Source organism: Pipistrellus kuhlii, unplaced genomic scaffold (genome assembly GCF_014108245.1).
Source record: "Pipistrellus kuhlii isolate mPipKuh1 unplaced genomic scaffold, mPipKuh1.p scaffold_m20_p_3, whole genome shotgun sequence".
Taxonomy (NCBI): Eukaryota; Metazoa; Chordata; class Mammalia; order Chiroptera; family Vespertilionidae; genus Pipistrellus; species Pipistrellus kuhlii.
Window position 1 is genome coordinate 105,667,170 of NW_023425529.1, and position 22,087 is coordinate 105,689,256.

Below are 22,087 nucleotides of genomic sequence, written 5' to 3' on the forward strand. Positions count from 1 at the left end.
GGAATGAATGGTAAAGCACCTAGGGCATTGGGGGAGGGAGAAGGGGGGAGGCACAGGCGTGGCCCTGGGAGGTGGAGATTTTAGGGGAGGTTCCAGGGGAAGGTCTCAATAGAATAGTAGCTTTCAGCTATGGATTCACTTGTCTTTTTTTCTGGGCCTGGAGCTTAAATAAAACTGAGGCCTAGATGCAACCTTAAGGGAGAAAAGGCCAGGTGTCCAAACCACATAACCAGGAGGGATATGCTGGGGAGGAAAGGTCACCCTGGAGCAAGGTCCCACCCTACAGGTGTCCAGTGCTAGGGACCCAGGGCTTTCTGTCCTGGTGACCTTCTGTACCTGGCCCATCGCCCTTGCTCTGCTCATGTCTAACTGAGGCCCACAATTACATTGGTGATAGTCCAACACCACACACAAACAGGGCAGAAAATTGTAAAAGAAAATGATATCATGTGTTAAGGAAGAAAATGCTATGTAGAAATGAAGCCTGAACCAAAGCACTCTAAGGCCCTGAGTGTCACACATGTTGAGTAGGTCTTAGCTGTGTCTTAGGGCTCTAGAAAAAATCCCTTTACACAGCACATGCCTGAGTAATGCTTTTTAACAAATTGGCAGAGCTACAGAAATAGCCTAAGAGGTTCAGTTTTCATCAGTGGGAATGGATTTCCTTGGGGAAGGCAGAATGGAAATGGTTTTTGTTTTTTCTCCCCGGCAATAACAAATTTATATTTCATCTTTTCTTTTCCATTACTTTCGCACTCAATTATAATTTATAATTAAGGCCTTGAGCCCGGTCCCAGCAAAGTTAACCAGCAGCCTTCCCGCTGAGCCTCGTGGGAGCCCCTGGGACCCGGGGAAGCGAAGCCTGGGAAGGACGCCGGTGCGCGGCACCCCGGTCCCCGCCCCCCGGCCGGTGCAGGAGGCCCACCGCGCCCCGCCCACTTCCGCTTCCCGCGTCCCGCCCGCCCCGCCGCTGGGCTCCGGGCCGCGGGGCCGCCCGCCGGGGGCCCGGGCGGGGCGGGGCGGAGGGCGGCGCGGCCCACGTTGGGTGAAGCGGCCGCCCCGCCGCGGACGGGAGCACTGCTGGCGCCGGAGCCCGAGCAGCAGCGGCCCGTCGGCCCAGCGGTGAGCGCGCCCGGCCTGGCGCTCCGGCTGCGAGGAGCCGGCGGGAGCGGGGCGGGGAGCCGGCGGGAGCGGGGCGGGCGGGCCTCGGCGCCCGGGCGGCGCGACCTTCCCGGCAGCGGGCGAGGTGGCCAGGCGGGCACGCGTGCCCCGGACCCGCGTGTGGCCCCCGGCCCGTGCCGCCCGGGCTTAGCGGCGACTCGGGGCGCGGCCTCCGCTGCGCGCTCCCCGCGGGAGGCTCCGCGGTCGGTGCGGGCGCCTGCGCCGCGGGACGCGGGGGACCGGGCGCTCCTGAACGGAGACTCCCGCAGGTGGCCGGGCCGAGTCGGAGCCGGGGAGTTGTAACTGGGCTCCTTGGGGTGCCTCGGGCGGCGAGGACCCCAGGCCCGGGGCGGAGTGGCTCGCGGGCCGCGCGGCGGTGGGGCTGGTGGTTGTGCACCCCGCGCGGCGCTGCCCAGCCCGCACCTGCCTCAGGGTTGCTGCCCCGGGAGCTTCGCGTGGAAGGCGGCCTTGGGATTCTCCCTTAGAGAGACCAGTTTCCCCAGGGGCAGCTAAGATGTATGACCAGCGCTGTTGTCTGTCCCGAAGTCCCACCTGGTGTCGTTTTAAAGGGCAAAAGGGACGCTGAAAAGGTTCAGTTTTTATATTTCAGGTGGTGCCGAAGGCTTATCAATCAGTTTAACTCACACTGATCAGTCTTGCAAGCCCTATGTTTCCTTCAAGCCAAAGCTACTCATAATTTGAACCGATTGCTCACACTTTGTGTCTTAATATCCCCATTACTGTTTACTATCCTAATAATTCTTCAAGTAGTTATTTGTAGGATTTGACGTGCTTAATAAGTTCGGCTTATCAACTAGTAAAGGGACTGGTTCCACAGTGATGGCATCTAATCCGGTGTGCCTTTCTTGCCTTCTGAAAAGAAATGTCCATTCCAAAGGAATGAAGACACTGAGAGGCCACATTGGATCTGCCCTGTTTGTGTGACTCCTTAAAAAAAAAATTTTTTTTAAATGTTGATAGTACAGTATTATAGATCTTTCCAATGCGATGTCCCCCCCGACTTAAGTTGAACCTCCCTCCGCCCAGCCCCTATGTGTGACTCCTTGATGCACATTCACAGTTCATCTTCCTCTGGCCTCAATTTTCCACGCGGAAAAGGGGGAGATTAGATTATGGTCTTGACATCCTTCTCCAGAAACTGGATGGCCATCACCTTATCAGTCATTGGTACTATCTCTCCAGGCCTGTCAGTAATGTTACATTGTTGTCATGTGCTTTAAGTACTGTGATTTCATTGTGGCTGGTTTTAAATTTTTTTGTAAAAAAAGTTAGATTCTTGGTCTGTGGTGATTGGCAATCTTCTTCAAGTGGTTAAGATTATTTTCTTCTGACCTTCAGTGGATGGTGTTCATCACTGATCCAACCCCTCCCACTCCCCTGACTGGGATCACACAGGTCTTCAGTGTAATGGGGATAAAAACTGTTCCTTGTTGCTAGAGAAGTCACTTATATACTTTGAAAATCATGCAGCTTTAGGGGTCCAAGGAGCCATCCTGCTGGTGGCAGAGCAGGCAGGCATCCAGACTGGGATGTCTCACTGGCACAGCTCCTAACCTGTTTGTTGTTGTTTTCCAGCCCAGCTGTTTTGTGACCTCTGGGACCCTGCACAGGCTGCTGTCTGAATTTAGAACTGAGCCTAGTGGAGTGATGGTCCAACTTAAGTCTCTGCAAAACTAATTTGATGTGGCTTAGGAAGCCAGTGGCTAACTTATCTGGCATTGGTTTCTAAGGGTTTCAGAACGGTGGGATTGAAGTGCCCCTCACCGGTGGCTGTAACATTGATACCCAAGGAAGGTTTCTGATCTGTGAGCTTTTTGTGAGGAGGTGGTGGGAAAGTGAAAAGGGGGGCCAGTCACTAAGCGCTGACATCTTGAGCCCACTTCCTTTGGAGCGGATTTCCCAGCTCCCAGAAGTTCAGGCCCACTAACCAGGCAGCAGGTTTGGAGAAAGGGAGGCCTGACTGATGGTGAACTCTTGTCTCCTCCCAGGGATATGAGGCGCCCATTGTAAGCCTCAGAGAGCTGCCTTCTCCGGAGCCCAGCAGAGGAGTGGGCAAACATGAAGTCCAATCCTGCCATCCAAGCTGCCATCGACCTCACAGCAGGGGCCGCAGGTAATCCAAAGAGAACTCCATCCTCTCCTCTTCCAGTGCTTCTATAGTGAGATCCAGGGAAAGCACAGTGAAAATATTACCTTTGTCACCCCAAAATTAACATGGCTTAACTCAGATTGAATTCATTTAATGGAAGTGTAATATTGAATTTTGAACATAGCAGAGGTAGACTAGTTCCCATTATATTAAAACTGTATGAGTCAGGCCCTGACTATTGTAGGTCAGTGGTTAGAGCGCTGGACCATGCACCAAAGGGTCACTGGTTCAATTCCCAGTCAAGGGTACATATCTGGGTTGCAAGTTCCAGCCCCAGTTGAGGTGTGTGCCAGTGACAGCCAATTGATGTATCTCTCTTACTACATTGATGTTTTTCTCTCTCCCCTTCTTTACCTCCTCTCCCTCCCCTTCCTCCACTCTCCCTAAAAACCAATGGGAAAATATCATTGGGTGAGGATTAACAAAGTATGAGCCAAGGTGCAGGGTGGGAAGGTGTCCAGTTTACAGCTGGAAAACATTGCCCCTCAGAGCTGAAGTCCCTGTTCTTGTCCCATGGCTGGATGAGAGGTTACGTGGGATTCACTCCAAGCCCGGCAGTTTTCAGAGCCCTTTTGGTGTAAAAATAACACCACGCCATGTCTCCAGGGAATCCCAGTTACTGTCCTTACTACGGCCAGAGAAGGAAAGGAGGACAGCCTTTAGAAATCCCTTTGGTAAATGAGACTGGCATTCGCTGTATCTTAGAGCCCTGAAAGGTAAGGTGAGGCCCTAGGATTCGCTGGGGAATGGTGGGCTGGGCCTGGGCCCGAGCCCCAGGGCAGACTGTGGCCCCATGGGGTACAAATAAGTACTCCCTGGCACAGCTCCTAACACACAGGCTGTTCTTTACACAGGTCACCTTTGCTCAGCTGATGCAAAGGACAGAATGGGAAGTGGATGGCTGGTAACTTGTTCCCCAGTTTCCTGTGTTATGTTAGGACTGAGGGAGCACTCTAGTGCTCAGATTTCCCAGATGAAAACCTTGGTTTATCCTTGCCTCTTACACCAAAACTTATAATGGGTTGCAGCACCGAAGAATGGAGAGGCTAGAGGGGTGGGTTGACATTGTCCTCTTATCCAATGGGGCTTTGTGGCTCAACAGATCAAGTGCATTCACATGGTCACTTACTCTCATCATGCCATTGGCGTCATTGTAAAAAAGGAATTGCATTTCAGAGAAGAACCAAGTGTTTTCCCATGAACCAAAGGTCGGCCAAGGTAAGCTAATGAGGAAGGCTGGAAACAGCCCACTGCAGACACTGATAAGAAGTGCAGGGCAAGGGCCTAGCTCCCAGGCAGGCGACCATAGGGAGTGTCCTATGACAGGAGCCGGGGAACCTTTTTCCTTCTGTGTGACTCTGGGTCAGCTCCTCATCCTGCCGTGCAGTCCAGGGCAGCCCCTCAGACCTCGTGCCCTGCCCGCCCGCCTGTCCGCCACATTTGGACACTGACCCGGAAACATGGAATCATGTGGTCTCTGCAATAGGCTGATATATAACCACATGAGAGATTTTCAGCTTTTGGAATTTAATGTCCTTCAGTCTCTCTCAAAGATGTCAGATCTGTTGTGATAGAGTTGAAGAGCTTTCCTTTTCCAGGAAAGGCATTTGTATGCCGCATTTATAACTTACAGTGGATTTTAAAGCTGTAAATTACAACCGTATTGTTGGGAGTCTGGTGTGTAAAGCATTCGCTGGTGACTGAACATGTAGGGGCTCCTACACACGCTAACAGTTACTTTTCCTGAACACGGAGAGTGAGTGTTTCTTCCCCTCCCTGGACACACAGGGTCGCCTTTCTCCGAGAGGGCCCTGCTCTGGGTCATTGAATTTCCAGGAACAGCAGGCTTCTCTTCAGGGGCCTGTTTTCAACCTGGTGAGGGACTTGTGAGTACTGAGCAGAGGAGGCTCCTGGCAGTGACCTGAGAACTCTCCCTGTGGAATGCAAAGGGGAAGCAGCCATTCCACATTGGTGGGTCTTACTCTTCAGTGATGGTGCTAGAAGGGCCGTTAGAGGCCACTGGCTCTAATGCTCATTGTAAACATAGAAAAGGGGCCCAGATGGATTTTCTCAAGCTTGCACAGCTTGATGGTACACAGACAAGGCTAGGACCGTGGCTGCTTGGCTCCTTGTCTAGTTCTGTTGTCCTCTTTGCATTAATAGTTCGTAACGGGCCAACAGCACTCCTGGACGTGGGGCTAGTGTGGAGCCTTCACTGCCCAGCTCTCTGCAGGGAAACTGTTGGGTGTGGGATTTCTGTGAACACGCCCACCCATGGAAGTGATTAGCATGTAAGAGCAAGCCAAGGTGATGGTGTAACACACAGGTTCTTCTGTAGCTCTCCTGTTTCTTTTAAGCAAACCTCCCCACCAAGCAGATTTTTAGCTGTCTGTCTGCAGCTACTGTAAGAGTCTAGGAGAGGATTGAGAGCCCCGGCAGCTACAATAGAATGCAGAAGGAGTTGAAGAAGATGGGTAACTGGATCTCAAAAGTGTAATCTCACTAAGGGGAAACCATGGCAGCACTTGAGTAGTTTAAGAACTATAAAATGATGCACCCCTACTTTGCTGCTGTGTTTCAGTATGCTTGTTTAACCAGCAAAGTTGAGAGGTATGCAACTTTAGATCAGTGGTCAGCAAACTCATTAGTCAACAGAGCCAAACATCAACAGTACGATTGAAATTTCTTTTGAGAGCCAAACTTTTTAAACTTAAACTTCTTCTAACGCCACTTCTTCAAAATTGACTCGCGCAGGCCGTGATATTTTGTGGAAGAGCCACACTCAAGGAGCCAAAGAACTGCATGTGTCTCGTGAGCCGCAGTTTGCCAACCACGGCTTTAGATCATTGAAGTTTATCCTCTCAAATGCCAATGTTTATTAATGGAAATTCTTTGACAATGATACATCTCCCTGTGCTGTTAAACTGAACATTTACTGACTGCCTCCAGAGGAGGTTGAGGTTCTCACCTCTGTGGGTGCACCAAGTAATTCTGGTTCAAGGTCTGCTTCTCACCTCTGCTCTCCCTGTGAGCTGTCCTTCACCAAGACACTGTCCGTGCCTGATAGACTTCCTTAGCACCTGACTAAACTGCATCAGGACTGAAAATCCATAACAGCAACCTTGGTAAAGCATAGAGTACATGATGCGTTGAGTGTCTCCTGCAGAATAAAATGCAGGGCCCACTGTGATGCCTGTGAGGAAATGCAGAGACTGTTTCCATGTGTTCAAGGAGAAAGATGCTCAGAGGTCTGTGGTGTAAGCACGTGGAGAAATATTTAATTCCTGTAAATTATTCTTAGCTTCATTGACTTGGTGGTTATTGAGGGGACCTGCTGGCCCCATTGCTTGGTGCTGGTGTTCAGAATACAGCTAGAATAGCAGTTGCACCCTGGCTGGTGTGGGAACTGCACATGGGAAGAAATTAACCAAAGATCTTAATATGCATACTAGAGGCCCAGTGCATGAATTTGTGCACCGATGGGATCCCACATGCAGTTCCCACACTGGCCAGGGTGCAACTGCTATTCTAGCTGTATTCTGAACACGTCTTTCCCTCTGATAAATGGTCACGTACTTGATGGACACGATGAGTGCCTCGACAGTATCATTTGTGTGTGGTAAATTATATTGGAATTAGCTTACCTTCATGGCTGAAAGGAGAGAATTATAGTTAGCATTTGAAAATTCATTAGCCTCCTACCTTCTTTCTGTTTAGAAATGTAACTGTTACAGATATGTAACAAATGCATATTACTAATATAGTAACCTGTGATGTCTGGACCATTTAGGATAATTGTTAGACTATGGAAAACTTCCAGTTAAAATACTAATGCTCTGAATTAAATGCTTTATTCAGTTTATCTCCATCAAAGTCATCTAAATTATGTACCACGTTTAAAAATTCTGACATTCACCTCTTCTTTTGGAATAATTAAATTATTGTGAGATAATTAGGATCTTATTTTATTATGGCCCATTAGTACTTAGAAGAGGATAGCTCTAATAATAGTGATGTTTTATTAAATTGTATTCAGAATTAGGGATAATTAGCTAAGACCAGACAGAAATGTGTTAGTACTCTCCTAAAAGAAGCAATTGGTGGTGATAGGATCAGAAGTAATCATATTTGTGATTGCTTGAGAGAAGAGATCAAACAGTTTTCACATTCTTTGGAAATGGCTGTTTATTTCCAAGTAATTAATTGGGAGTTATTCTTTAGCAGCCCCTCCCTGATCTCTATTTTTCTACAACTGAGTTGGAATAACTATGCATAATGTTAAAATTATTAACTTGTTAAAGTTAAGAAATTGCATTTCTTAAACTAAAAAAAAATGTATTGGGGTGACTTTGATTAATAACATTATATAGGTTCCAGGTGTACGATTCCATAAGACATCATCTGTATATTGCATTGTGTGCTCACCACCACTATCCTATAGTTTAGTCTCCCTCCATCACCATATATTTGACCTCCTTTATCCTCTTCATCCTCTCCCCACCCCATTACCCTCTGATAAACCTTCATACCATTGTGTCTCTGAGTTTGTTACTTAAATAGTTTATGCAATCCTTCTCTTCAGTTTTGATTAGGGTTTAATAACCTTATCAGTGGTTATGCTTTCCAACACAAGCAGGAGATAACTGAGATATGGTGGCCTTGCAGGCCTAAGGGAAAGTAAAACATTAGCCTGTGGCAGTTCCCAAAATACAGATCCAATACAGGATTTGGGGATATATTTTAGGTCTTTCTTTTCCTTATGTTCAGAATTTTTCTTGAAGTGATCTTTGGATTTTCTGTATTTAATACTCTTACTGTATAAAAGCAAATAAATACATGATTTTTGCTAAGCAAAGGTACATTTTAGTTCATTCCCTATCTGAATTCAAATCATGTATTGGTAGAGTCCAAATAGAGACTTTCTTATAGGCTCAGTTACTTAACTCTTCAGGGATTAATTAGCCACTCTTTTCTTTATCTGTGGCCTATTCCTCTGTTATTTCTCTGGTAGTTCACCAGCACCAGGCATTAGGCAAAGAAAAGTGATTAACTCTTTCCAGACTTCCCTCCCCTTCCTTTTTTATGGCTACATGCGTGTACACACACACACACACACACACACACACACACACTCTCTCTCTCTCTCTCACACAGCAACTGCTTAAAAAAAAAAAATTTCTCTCCTGAGGATATATATATATTTTTAATTGATTTTAGAGAGAGAGGGGGAAAGAGAAACATCGATAGTTTGCCTCCCGCATGCATCCTGACTGGGAATTGAACCCACAACCCTTTGGTGCATAGGACGACACTCCAACCAATTGAGCCACACTGGTAAGGGTGCTATTTATTAACCACTTGCTATGTAGCCACCATTATGTTAAGCCTTCTCATCCATTGTTATATTTGATCCTTACCCTAGCCCTACTAGGAATTGAGGCTGGAAAGTTACATCACCTGTCTCACTTGTCCAGGATCTCACAGCAGAGCCAGGCTTCAAGCCCAGATCCCTCTGACCCATTGCCAGTGCTGCTAACATGCCACACCTTTGTATCAGTGGCTTTGGGCTGTTGAATACACATTAGTGTCTCTGCCATGTGAGTTCTTTCAGGGCTGGAGCTGGGGCCTGCACACATGTTGTTGTTGGACTGGGTGAGAAGGTTTGGGGGAGCAGGAGTGCTGGGGTAGGCTGCCTGTCCCTCGTTTCCATGGGTGATGGAGTCTGCACTCTATAATGTAGCTGTAGACGTGTGCTACCGAAGACTTCTGTCCTGTTGCAGGGGGCACAGCATGTGTGCTGACCGGGCAGCCCTTCGACACAATGAAGGTGAAGATGCAGACGTTCCCTGACCTGTACAAGGGCCTCACTGACTGCTGCCTAAAGACCTACTCACAGGTGGGCTTCCGGGGTTTCTACAAGGGGACCAGCCCAGCGCTCATCGCCTACATGGCCGAGAACTCGGTCCTCTTCATGTGCTACGGCTTCTGCCAGCAGGTGGTGCGGAAAGTGGTGGGATTGGACAAGCAGGCAAAGCTGAGGTGATTGAAGACACTGACACTTTTTTGATTTGTAAAAAAGCAACATTGTTGTAGAGTCAAGATTTTATGATACTTTATGGAGAGAATGTTTCCTTTTTAAAAATAACTACTTTCTTTCAGATTACGAATAAACTAGAGGCCCACTGATAGATTTGTGCCGGTGGGATCCCTCAGCTGGCCTATGCCCTCTTGCAATTCAGGACCCCTAAGGGGATGTCGGACTGCCTGTTTCAGCCTGGTCCCTGCAGGCCAGGCTGAGGGACCCTACTAATGAACAAATTCATGCACTGGGCCTCTAGTATGCAAATAAGATCTTTGGTTACTTTCTTCTCACCTGCACTCTCCCCCTCCTCCCACCCCTTACGCCTCTCCCCTCTGAGATTCATCAGTCCGTTCCATGTTTCCATGCCTGTGTGTTGAGTGTCTGCCCCCTGATGGTCAGTGTGTGTCATAGCTACTGGTCGAAAGGTCTCTTAGGCTTTTATATATATAGTGATTGTATTGGAATGTACATTCGCATTACACAATGGGAGAGTTGCCGACTCACCCTTAGGCATTGGGAATGTTTTTAAGGTGCTGATGGTAGGGCTACTTCTCTTATGGGCAGAGGTGCTAGACTAAAGCCGTAGGTGCAACTTGTGACCCAAACTTTAGATTCTACTTCATCAGCAAAATGAAGAATCTTGGAAGAGATTGCCTGAACCAAATAGCTTTGAGGAGAGACTTGGAATTTTAGGAAGGGCCATAAGCATCTGAGGAATTACTGGTGAATCTTCTTTGGCCAGGTCTGCCACAAACAGCAAACTTTGGCTTGTGTTCTGTCTGTCTTGGGCATTTATTATACACAGACTAAAAAGAATTTAAAAGCCCTTGGGATGTTTATCCCTGCCTCCTTTGCTCATTGCCATGTTTGAAATAACGTAAAACTATTCTATCAGCCTCATGGTTGCAAAGGGCAGGCTTATTGGTTGTTTTGGTAGGAATTTGAAATCTCATTGCAATTAAGGTCCTATGTGACTGAAGTTAGGTTCCTTTCGTACAGAAATGTTCTCTTGGAGGTTCCTAGAGGTCTGAGCATGCTCCCTTTTATATGAAGGAATTCTGTTTTTTGAAAGCGTGGGGCTGGATGAGCTCACTCATGGAGACAGCATCTATAAAGGGCTGAGCACTGAACCTGGACCCTCCAGCAGAGAGGGCCAGGAAAAGGAGAGGAAGTGAAGAAATAAGCAGGAGACAAACCAGGAGAGTGAGGTTTCTCAGAGTAGAGACTGACAGGAAGAACCTGTTGTGACTGCTGCTCACCCCACTAGAGGAAGAGACTCTGGATGGAGGAGTCTGGAGTCTGGGCCTCCAACATCCTTAGAGAAGACGGGAAACAGCAACCACATGGGCTTCTGGAGGAGCCCTGTAAGAAAGACCCCTCCCTGTTTCCCTTGACCAGCACTCTATTATCTTTTGAACTCATTCTTTTTCATCTTGCAGATCAGAGTTTGCTTGCCACCTGTTGGGGGAAATACTGCCTCGGAGTTTACAGAGCTCTGACGTGTATGGTGTGTTTTTTAGCCCTGATGGTCCTGTGGGACGAGCAAAGTGGGTGTTATGTTTCAAAGAGGAAAAGGAGTGCCAATACTGGCATGTTCAAAAGTCATGCAGTAATGGCTGAGAAAGCCAGGGCTCCAGCCCCATCCAGCATTCTCCATAAGACCACAGTCAGAGTATTTTGTAGGGGCCGGATCCTGATAAGAGATGAGTAAGCAGAACATTGAAAAGAAGAAGAAACTGCTCAAGAGAACCTGCTGTGAACTGCTGCAGTAATATTGTAAATATTTGTCTGTTCTTGGTTTGAACACTGCCCTGCGTGGTGTCCTCTTTTGACCTTTAGCTGGACAAGATCTTACATGGCAGAATTGTTCAGGTACATTTTTGTTAAATAGGTGATAAACAGTCAGTTCTTGCAAAATCCTATCCTATGCCTGTCGCCATTTCAGTGCCAGCTCTCAACGCTTAGTATGATTTAGGCCCAACCTGGGGCCTGTGGACCTCATTTAGTGCCTTGGTAGATGAAAGTATTTATTAGAAAGCCAAAGTCCAGGCAGATCTGATCTGGCCTTGTTGCCTTGTAACGACATGCTAGGTGTTTGTTCAGGTGTCCTAACCATTACCACATCTTAGATTGAATGGGTGGCTCCATTTACTGATGCCACCTTTGTTCCTGAAAACTTGGTAAACTGGTCAATGACCCTGATTGACTGTTGCCTGTCAGCAGGTTGCAGAGCGTCCCCAGGGAGGCCAAGTATGGATCTGCAGGCTGGCTGAAAGACGGCAGAAACCATTTTTAAGTTTTGGTGTTGAGAACCGAGCACAGTAGGAATGGGGTGGGAGAGAGTGGAGTTGAGTGGCAGGCAGTTTCCACTTTGGAGAGCTGAGTGCCAGCATAGTTGTGTATCTGGCTGTGCTCTGGAATTGTCTGATGTTCAGTTCTCTAACATCAAAAGCGAGTCCATACTGTAGCAGTGTCTTCCTCTGGAGAGAAAGCCGCTCTGAGCCAGCCTTTGAGACCTAACACCAGTACATCCTTCTGAGGCATTGAGGCCAGGCTCCCAGGAGATAGGATACCGGGGCGGGGATTGGAAGTAGCCCTTGATTTGACACTGCTGTTGGACATCAGTTTATTTAATTACTAGAGGCCCGGTGCATGAAATTTGTGCATGGGGGGAGAGGGGTGCAGTGTCCCTGAGCCTAGCCTGCACCCTTTCCAATCTGGGACCCCTTGAGAAATGTCTGACTGCTCTTTTAGGCCCGATCCCACTAAACGGGCAGTTGGACATCTCTCTCACAATCTAGGACTGCTGGCTCCCAACCACTCACCTGCCTGCCTTCCTGATTGGCCCTAACTGCTTCAGCCTGCCAGCCTGATCACCCCTTAACCACTCCCCTGCCATCCTGATTGACACCTAACTACTCCCCTGCCTGCCCAATTGCTCCTAAATGCCCTCCCCTGCCGGCCTGGTTGCCCCCAACTGCCCTCTCCTGCTGGCCCGATCACCTCTAACTGCCCTCCCTTTCCAGCCTGGTTGTCCCTAACTACTCTCCCCTACCGGCCTGGTCCCCCCCAACTTCCCTCCCCTGCAGGCTTGCCCCCCCCCCCCCACTGCCTTCCCCTGTAGGCCTGGTCATCCCCAACTGCCCTCCCCTGCAGGCCTGGTTCCTCCCAACTGCTCTCCCCTGCAGGCCTGGATCCCTCCCAACTGCCCTTCTCTGCAGGCCCAATTACCCCCAACTGCCCTCCCTTGCAGGCCTGGTCCCTTCCAACTGCCCTCCCCTGCTTGCCACCTTGTGACAGCCATCTTTGACCATATGGGGGCAGCCATATTGTTTGTTGGAGTGATAGTCAATTTGCATATTACTCTTTTATTGGATAGGATTAGTTTATTGTAACTTTAGGATAACTGAATGTGGCAGGTCTGTTAAGCTTCTGCTCACTTTGGAGAAAAATTGTAAGGGACTCCCTGTACCTGGGGCAGTAAGCTGAGGGGATTACTCCCTGGGGGCTTTTGGAAACCTGTGAGTGCTGCTGGTTGCCCAGTGGCAGCAGGATGCTGGCATTTAACAGGGGAGTGTCAGGGAGCCAGCTGGCCCGCTGGGAGCAGCTCGTCCTTCCTGCCCAGAGGAGGTGGTTCCACCCCGGGCGCCCTTGATGAAACACTGCCCGTGGATGGAAGGGTTGTCTTTTCTGACCGCCGTGAACTCGCAGAGAAGCCTTCCTGACAGTTTGTTTTGTAGCCTTCCACCGTAGTCTTGAGCTCTATTGGAGTTCACAAAGCTGCTGGTGACTGGCTGGTGGCACTGAATGGATGTGAGATGAGGTGAAAACTTCTGTTTTTATATTTATTTGCATTCATTCCTCCATTTTTATTTCCAACTTAGCCATTTTACCTACAACCATTGAACTTGCTGACTCACACTGACTTTGCCCTCTGTGTTGCTGAGGTTTCTGGGAAATCTTTTTAGGATGAATAACTTTGGGGTTAAAAATTTATTTCTAGTTTTCATCTGTGGCAGTTATGTGTGTATGTTCCAGGTTGGAAAAAAGGGATGGGTATGTAGGGATGGCCTCAGAACCTAGTTTTATTTGAAGGTTAGTGAGCAAAATACATTGAACATTAACAGTGCATGTGTTAGGGTGGTAGGACTATGGGTAATTTTTTTTTCTTCCTCTCCATGTTTTGTTTTTTATGTCATGGTGTGTCTTAGTTCTGGCTGCTATAACTAAATACCATTGACTTGCAGGTTTAAACAACAAACATTTGTTTCTCATAGTTCTTCAGACTGGGAAGTCCAAGGTCAAGGTGCTGGCTGATTCGGTGTCTAGTGAGGGCCCTTCACCCAGCTTGCAGAGGGATGCCTGCTTGTTGTGTTCTGCATGGAAGAGAGAGCACACGCAAACTAGCTCTCTGGTCTCTTCTGATAAGGGTACTAACCTCACCAGAAGGTCTCCACCCTCATGATTTCATCTAAACCTAATTTACCTCCCAAAGGAATCTTCAAATGCCATCACATTGAGGTTAAGGCTTCCACATAGAGTTTGGGGATGGCAGACAAACATTCAGTCCATAGCGTGTGACCAATAAAAAGAGCATGGATTTTTCCGTCAGGCCGACCTGGGTTTGAGTCCTAGCACTGCCACGTGGGAGCGGCACATTATCTTCCTCATATGGAGACTGGTGTGTTGCTGTCAACCTCACAGGGCTGTGCAGTCCTTAGCTAAAGCAGCCTGTGCAGATTCCCGGTGGGCACTCAGGAACGCGCTCTCCTATGCTTGCTCTCTACCCCCGGAGCTGCAGCATGGTGGGTGCCGAGCGAATGAAGAACAGCCCTGGTGATGGCCGCCTGCGCCTGTGCTTGTGTCCTTTCAGCGACCTGCAGAACGCAGCCGCCGGTTCCTTTGCCTCTGCGTTTGCTGCGCTGGTGCTCTGCCCCACTGAGCTCGTGAAGTGCCGGCTGCAGACCATGTACGAAATGGAGGCATCGGGAAAGATAGCCAAAAGCCAGAAGTAAGCACCCCTGGGCACAAACAGTGGGTCTCTGTTGCCTTATTGTATTGAGTACTTTGTAGTTTCATATTGTACTAAAATCAAGTAATAGACAGATTTATCTACTCCAAAATACGGTGTTTCTAATTTTCTGAATGGAAGAGGTGATGGTTGGACCCACCACCCCATCTGACTGGTGTTTAATTCTTCAGAAGTGAAGAAGCCAGGAGTTCTCCCCTCTGGCCTGTTGTGTGTGTGAGGCATGGTCTCCAACCAGGAGGGGACGCACAGAGCCGGAGCTTTGGTACTGAGAGCTGAGCCTTCACAAGTGCTCATTTGGAATTGGAGATGAAGATCTGATGCCCGTTCCCAGCACTCACATGGGCGTTCAGGCTGATCATCCAGACCCCGGTGCTCACTTCCCTAACCCCTGCTCCCTAATCCTGTACGTTTACCTACAAAGGGCCCAAAGTCTGAAAACCCAGGGAAGCCCCTGTCAAAGCTTTCTTCGGTGATCAAATGATCACTCTTCAACTAAGTCTTGAAAACAGAGTCTAGTTATCCTGTGAGTAATCATATGCAATATGATTTATTTGAATCAAAAAGTAATTGATTATCCTTGTTAACCTCAAAATTTGATTTTTCATTGTAACATCTGGCTGACAGAAGTTCTGGTGGTGGGCATGGCTGTGGTTAACTCAAAACCTGTAAGTCTGCTGGGAAAGCCAGTAGGTAACCATTTACAGTCTCCTCCCAGTGAGGACGGGGTACATCACAGAACCCTGTTTCTTGCAGCCTTGAGATTCATTACAACCAATTTGAATCTATTAGTCATAGCCAGAGGTTCCAAAGTATAAGTCTTTAAAACATTTTTAAAAATATATTTTTAATTGATTTCAGAGAGAAAGGGAGAGTGAAAGAATGATAGAAACATCAATGATGAGAGGGTCATTGACCGGCTGCCTCCTGCTTGCCCCCCACTAGGGATTGAGCCCACAACCCAGGCATGTTCCCTTGACTGGAATCAAACCTGGAACCCTTCAGTCTGCAGGCTGATGCTCTATCCACTGAGCCAAACCAGCTAGGGCTTTAAAACTTTTTAGTGAAATATGTTCACTCAGAAATCATAAGTGTGCGGTTTTGTATGTAGTCACACAATGATCATGCCTTTGTAGCCAGTGTCCAGATTAAAAAACAGAACATGAACAGCACCCATAAAGTTGTCCTCATGTCCTTTGAAAGTATTTTTAATGCCGGGGTGATAGCCAGCATCTAGAAGGGTTCAGGAATCTGGAGAAGGCGCTGCGTGTACATTAATAAAGAGACTAGAAATATAAATTTGTAATTCCTGGGGGAGCCAAAGGAAGTTTAGTTGTAGTAGCTAAATTCTCTGTATCTCAGGACCCAGGGTTCTTTTTATTCCCACATTTTGCCCTATAGCAAAGTAGATATACATATCAAAGGTAAGGTTGAATATACAGTAGGCATTGTCAGTTTGGGGGGAACTGCCTTGGCTGTTCAGGTATTTGGCCAGCAGGAGGCAATTACATGTAAATTGAAATGCATGGTGACAGGCTATAATAGATGCAGATCTTCAGGTTTGGGGAAATGCCTTCAGCTGATCCAGTAGGCAGTAACATGTATTCAGCCCTGCTGAATATAGAAGCCCATCCACCTTTTGAGGACTTCTTGCATTTATTATGACGTGCTGGAATTCGCCTCCAGCATAGTTTAAGTATTTTTACAGCAAGTAATTGTTACGCCTAGGTTGTGGTTCAATTCCCCAGTCAGGAGGCAACTGATGGATTTTTCTCTCTTTTCCTTCATCTCTATAAATCAATAAAACAAACAAAACCAAAAATACCCATGTCTTTGGGTAAGGATTAAAAAAAATTAAAGTGGATCCATTTAAAAAACAAAACAAAAAACATTGGCCCGAGTAGCTCAGTTGGTTAAGCATTGTCCTGTGCACTGAAAGGTTGCAAGTTCCATCCCAGTTGGGGCATGTACAGAAGACACCTGATAAATGCTTCTCACGTGGATGTTTCTCTCTTTCTCTCCTACACACTCTTCCTCTTCCCTACCCCCCTCTTTCTGAGCATGTCTTCTGGAGAGGCTTTAAAAAAAAGCTCAATGGTTAGAGCATCAGCCCATGCACTGAAGGGTGGAGGATTCGATTCCTGGGTAAGGGCACATAGATTGCAGGTTCAATCCCAGCCCCATTGGGGTACATGTGGGAGACAGCCAATCAATGTGTGTCTCTCACATCTATGTTTCTCCCTTCCTGTCCCTCCTTCTCTCTCTTTTCCTCTGAAAAGCAATGGAAAAAATATTCTTGGACAAGTATTTTAAAAAAAGTAATTGTTCGATCCAAAGGACATTGGAAAACAGACACCTTGCACAAAAGTAAATATTGGGTGACTATAGTGAGGCATAGCAGTGTCCACACAGTGGTATGCAATAGTTTAAGTTGACTTGGATTGGGAGGCAGGCTGATTGTGTTGAATTGGATAACTTTGTACATGCATTACAGAATGAGAGCTGAGTTGCTGGAAGGACCTAGCTAATGGTAATGCCTAGAAGCCTTCTGAAGTCCTCAGAGAGAGTTAACCATTGAAAGCAGTGGCCTTTACTACCTCAGGCTTAATCCTGCATTGGCCCAATGCTGAGAACAAAGTGAGAAGCTAGAGGAGCGTGTGGTTTTGGTTTCTTGCTGTTTGGCGGGACACAGTCTGCTGTGGCACACACCGTGAGGAAGAGGAGCCCAGGTGGACAGTGCCCTGTGTTCTGGCTGCTGCAGTACTCTGATCTGCTTGAAATAAAGTTCTTGCATACCTTCCTTTCTAAGAACGAAATTCTTGGTGTGTGCCTGACAGGAACTGTATAGAATAGCTTTGGTCTTATCTTCAAGTAGCATTTACTCCCTTGCTCATTTCTCTGTATTAATACAAAACAAAACAGCCCCTAAAACACCTGAACAAATTTCCTCAAAACACCAGATCCAAAGAAGATTAAGAAAATAGGAATTGAGGGAGGTAAGGGATTGGGCAGGTAGAGTACCATTTGTTCTTGCTGAGTTTGGATGCTCCTATTGTAACTTATTTTCTGTTGAAAAAACGGGTATTAGTTCTTTTACATTGTTGATAATGTGACTTCTAGAAATGTATTTCTTTGTCATAGAATAGTTTAGGTGATAACATTGTCATCACATAATTGTGTCTGTGTTTCCCTAGATGTTTCCTTCCCACAGAAGTCTTTCAGTCTCAGAATTCTGGGTTCTGTTTGTAAAATCAGCTGTTTTCTTCCTAGAGCTTAATCAGGCCTGTTTGATTTGGGTGATAACGCCGGTGTTGTGTTTAACACTCTTCCTCTGTCTCCTTCCAGTACAGTTTGGTCTGTAGTGAAGAGTATCCTTAGAAAGGATGGCCCGTTGGGCTTCTATCATGGACTCTCAAGCACTTTACTTCGAGAAGTACCAGGCTATTTCTTCTTTTTCGGCGGCTATGAACAGAGTCGATCGTTTTTTGCTTCAGGGAGATCAAAAGATGAACTAGGTAAATGTATTCACGTTGGGCTTGGCAGTGTCGGCTTTCCAATGGTGTGGTTGCTGCAGATTTCATGCGCTCTGCACCCTTTGTGGGGGCCACCTGCACTGGGATTTCCGGATCCTGGGAAGCAGTGTGGCCCTGGCAATTGCAGGCATCTTCCTCTGGGTGGCGCTGGCGGCCGTTGGCACCTTCCTCTCAGCTTGGTAATTTCCCCAGGACAGGCTGAAGCAGTGCATCCCAAACTTCTCTGTTGTTATAACATTTATTAATTTGTTCTGGCTCCATCTTAGACGTGAGGAAATACAGAAATTCCTTTCCCTATGGGAAATCATCAATAAATAGGAGAATCACCTGTAAATTATCTTGCAGTAAACTTAAAATTTGGTAATAAATATTGATAGTGTTTGAGAGCAGTGAAATTATAGTTCTTTCTAGCTTATTCTATTCAACTGTGTAACACAATATATCAGTGTTTGGTCCACATGAGTGTGATTACTTTTTCCTTAAAACCTCCCTTCAGTGTTTTGGACCTATTCTAGGGTTAGTCAAGCTCCCAGGCTTACCTTTTCTGTTTTATAGGACAACTTTTATTTTCCACAGTAAAGGAAGAATCAAAGCTGTCAGGCTTTAAATTATTACAGTACTTCAGAATGAGACAGTTGAAAAGAGGCCTTTCAGTGCTCTCTCTCATCTCATTCCTCCCAATAGGGCATTGCTGTGCTGCTGGGGACCTGCTGGTTCTGTGTGGACCAGCCCTCTGGAGGGTGGGCAGGAGGGCCGCAGAGCCACAGTGACCAGCCTAATGCAACCCTCACTAAGTCTACCGTGTGGGTGCTCTACCACACAGAACCTGTGCTCTTAGAGTTTGACAGTCGCCTCAGAATTGTGTTCCACAGCATTAGCGTTTTTATTCTCACCTACCTGCAGCCACTGCCTTGACCTCTCGAAATATCACATCAGCTGTTTTTGAGATTAAATACTGTTTGCTTGTTTTCTTCTCTAGGCCCCGTCCCTTTGATGTTAAGTGGTGGAGTTGGTGGAATTTGCCTCTGGCTTGCTGTTTACCCAGTGGATTGTATCAAGTCTAGAATTCAAGTTCTTTCCATGTCTGGAAAACAGGCAGGATTTGTTGGAACATGTATAAGTGTTGTAAAAAATGAAGGTGGGTCTGCTATTGCACAAACAGAGCACGTATGTATGTCATATTTCACTGCTGGTCTTGTTGCAGTGTAACATGTGTATAATTGGTCTCTGCCTCGTCTCATATTCCTTGCCTAGCACTGTATGTTAACCCATGTTTGTGGATTTGTTTCCAATTCCCTTTCTTTAGCTTACTTTCATTATTCTCAAGAATGTTTAAAGTTTTTATTTCTAACCCTTGAGCTAGGTACCTGTTAGGATGCCCTGTTCTAAATAGCCCAGAGGGAATTATTGAAGTGTGGACTTGGTTTAAGGGGACAGATGTTTTGAAGTTAGCACCACTTGTTTTATGTCATATAGATATTTTCAGATGACCCTAAGAAAACCACTGAGGGATATAAAAGAATGTGCACCATGCTTAATCTTTAGTCTCCTGGAAGTAGAAATGCACTAAGCAACTTCTGAAGGTGATTTTTTTTTAATCAATTTTTAGTTATGTAGGAAGATGTAGATTTTCTGCTTAATGTTTGTATAAAGCCAGTTTTATGCTACTATAGTGAGTGAAGATCTTCCTTCCAGCATCCTCTATACATCTTAAAGCTGGATATGTGAACTCCTCTTTCATGATTTTAAAAGGGAGAGCACAATAACAGTATGCAGGAATTGTTTTAGAATACAGACATCTTGTATTGTATATTACTAATAGGTAACCCCTCTTTAAATTTACATAACACTTTATAGTTTTACAAAGTACTTATACCTCCCTATGTAATTGGATCTTCATAAGGCAATGCTAAAACTAGAAATGCTCTTTTCACTTGCCCTATGCCTCGTCTTTGTCCCCCAGGCAAAGCTATAAGACTACTGCAGTCTGTGGCTCTGTGTTCGCCTTCTGTCTGCCCGAGTGAGGCCTCAGTTCTGCCAGATCCACCTACCAGGAGTTAACCAGGCATGGGATTGGTGTATGTTACCTGAGCATCAACAGCTTTGCTCAGAGTCCTGACATTGTCTGGTTTCCTATAGTCTGTTTAGTTCCATTAGCCAGGGGAAATCTGGAAATAAATTCTTCATGTGTTGGTTTTTAATGCCATTGTATTAAGATTTGTAAGTGTAAAAATATTGATATATATGCTAGGCAGCTTCATGGAATATCTCTAAGGAAGGGATTCAGTCTTGGATCACCCTTTTGTCTTCTAGGAATAACGGCCTTATATTCTGGACTGAAACCTACGATGATTCGAGCGTTCCCTGCCAATGGGGCACTATTTTTGGCCTATGAATACAGCAGGAAGTTCATGATGAGCCAGCTTGAAGCAGACTGAACTATTCTAGTGAACCTGGATACAAGTACAAGTGTTTGAGGACTAATTCATCTCAGGGTTTCATGAAGTACAAGACCAGTGTGGAATTATTTTTAATTTCAGAGTATTTTGTTGTCTTCCATTCTTCTACCCTAAATCTTAAACTTCATGGAAGAACCTCAATTTTACATAATCTGATTTCTGTCAATAATTGTACTGAAATAGAAAAGCTGCTGCTGTTGTCGTTGGTTGGACATACAGGGTGAGCCTCTGGCCCTGGGTACCTAATCTGACAATCTAAATATAATCAGGGATTTTGCATAAACTTGTATTATACATGCAGTTTGGATGGTTGTGTGTTGTGAATGAAGCATAATTTTGTTCTGTGTTTAATCAGATCATGCTAGAAAAACCCAGAGGTAACCATGTTTCATGAAGATGGTTATGATTACTTAACCCATTCTAGATATATGGTCGCTTAAACTCTGCTAAACACATTCACTATAGCAAGTGGCTCAAGTTTTTAAAAAGGATTCCTGTGGTGCTTGAAAACCAATATTTCCATAGATCTTAAAGAGAATATAATTGTATACTGATATGGCTTCCATGATTTAACTTTCAGAGTGGATTTTTTCCAAGATGCTCTATTGATAAAATAGTGCCATTAATTTTTTTGATGGGATTGTATACTCTCTGAAATATTGTTGGGTGTGGCCTAGAGTATCACGCCTTTGGAAAGCTGCTTGGCCTTCACTGTGCCAACTTCCATCCTCCTCTCACAAAGAGCTTCCCTCTGCTGGGCTTTATGCTGCAGAAGGGCCTGCGGAGAGGGGGTGGTGCTGCTGTCGGTGAAGACCTTGTGGCCCACACAGCCCTTAGCTTTGGTCTCTGGGTCCTGGCCTGGAGAGGGTTCCAGAGGATTCTTTGGACCACTCAGTCATTGCCTCCACCAATTGGAAACCCGTCCTGGGAGTAGAGTGCCAAAGCCAAGAGAAGTCCTGTTCCCTGCCTGGTAATGGACAGTACTCCTGGATGGAGTCCTCTCCACAGAACTAGACAAAACGTAGTGTTTGCACTCTACAGTGAGTAACGTCGGCTGATCCATTCTCAAGTTTTTCTTGGAGTCCATATCTCCATTGTGCTTTGGCAGTGTTGGAGCCCCTTATATCTGGTACCGGCAGTCATTGAATTTTAATGACGACTGTATGTGAGGTGTGACTTTATAAAGCAATGAAACAAAGTAATTTTTATCAAGCTATGCCATATGTGTGCAGTAAGAGCAGCAAAACTCATTCATCTGATTCCCACAGACTTGGAGGTGGCAGCTGTTCTTTGGCCATCTGCATGGTACTTCATCTGAGCAGGCTAGAAATGTAGTACCGGCTTCCGGCAGGGAGTGATTGCTCAGGGTCCCTGGTCTCCCTGTGTGGTGCCCGTCAGCATGTCAGCACTGTTGGGGGTAGACCTCACATGTTCTCCTTAAAAGGTTTAACTAAATATCTTCAATAGAAACAGTCTGAGGCAAGTAAGAGTGAGTGTGAGCAAGGAATGGGAAGTCAGAGGGATTGATTTTTCATTCTATTGAATTCATCGTGTATAATTTGTACCATTTCAGATCTGTACTCCAGATAAAAATATGGTCACTGTGTTTAGAGAAATTCTAGTGTTCTATATCATTAAATTATTTACCTAATA

At 46.3% G+C, this 22,087-nt stretch overlaps 1 protein-coding gene across 1 annotated transcript; it reads left to right on the top strand.

The window, feature by feature from the left end:
- The first annotated feature begins 980 nt into the window (after positions 1–980).
- SLC25A15 (solute carrier family 25 member 15) lies at positions 981–22,087 on the top strand. The gene is made up of 7 exons (XM_036456778.2): positions 981–1,122; positions 3,171–3,295; positions 9,112–9,370; positions 14,287–14,424; positions 17,788–17,957; positions 18,955–19,113; positions 20,289–22,087. Exons 2-7 carry the CDS (start codon positions 3,241–3,243, stop codon positions 20,411–20,413), a joined length of 906 nt encoding a protein of 301 aa, XP_036312671.1. The 5' UTR covers positions 981–1,122; positions 3,171–3,240; the 3' UTR covers positions 20,414–22,087.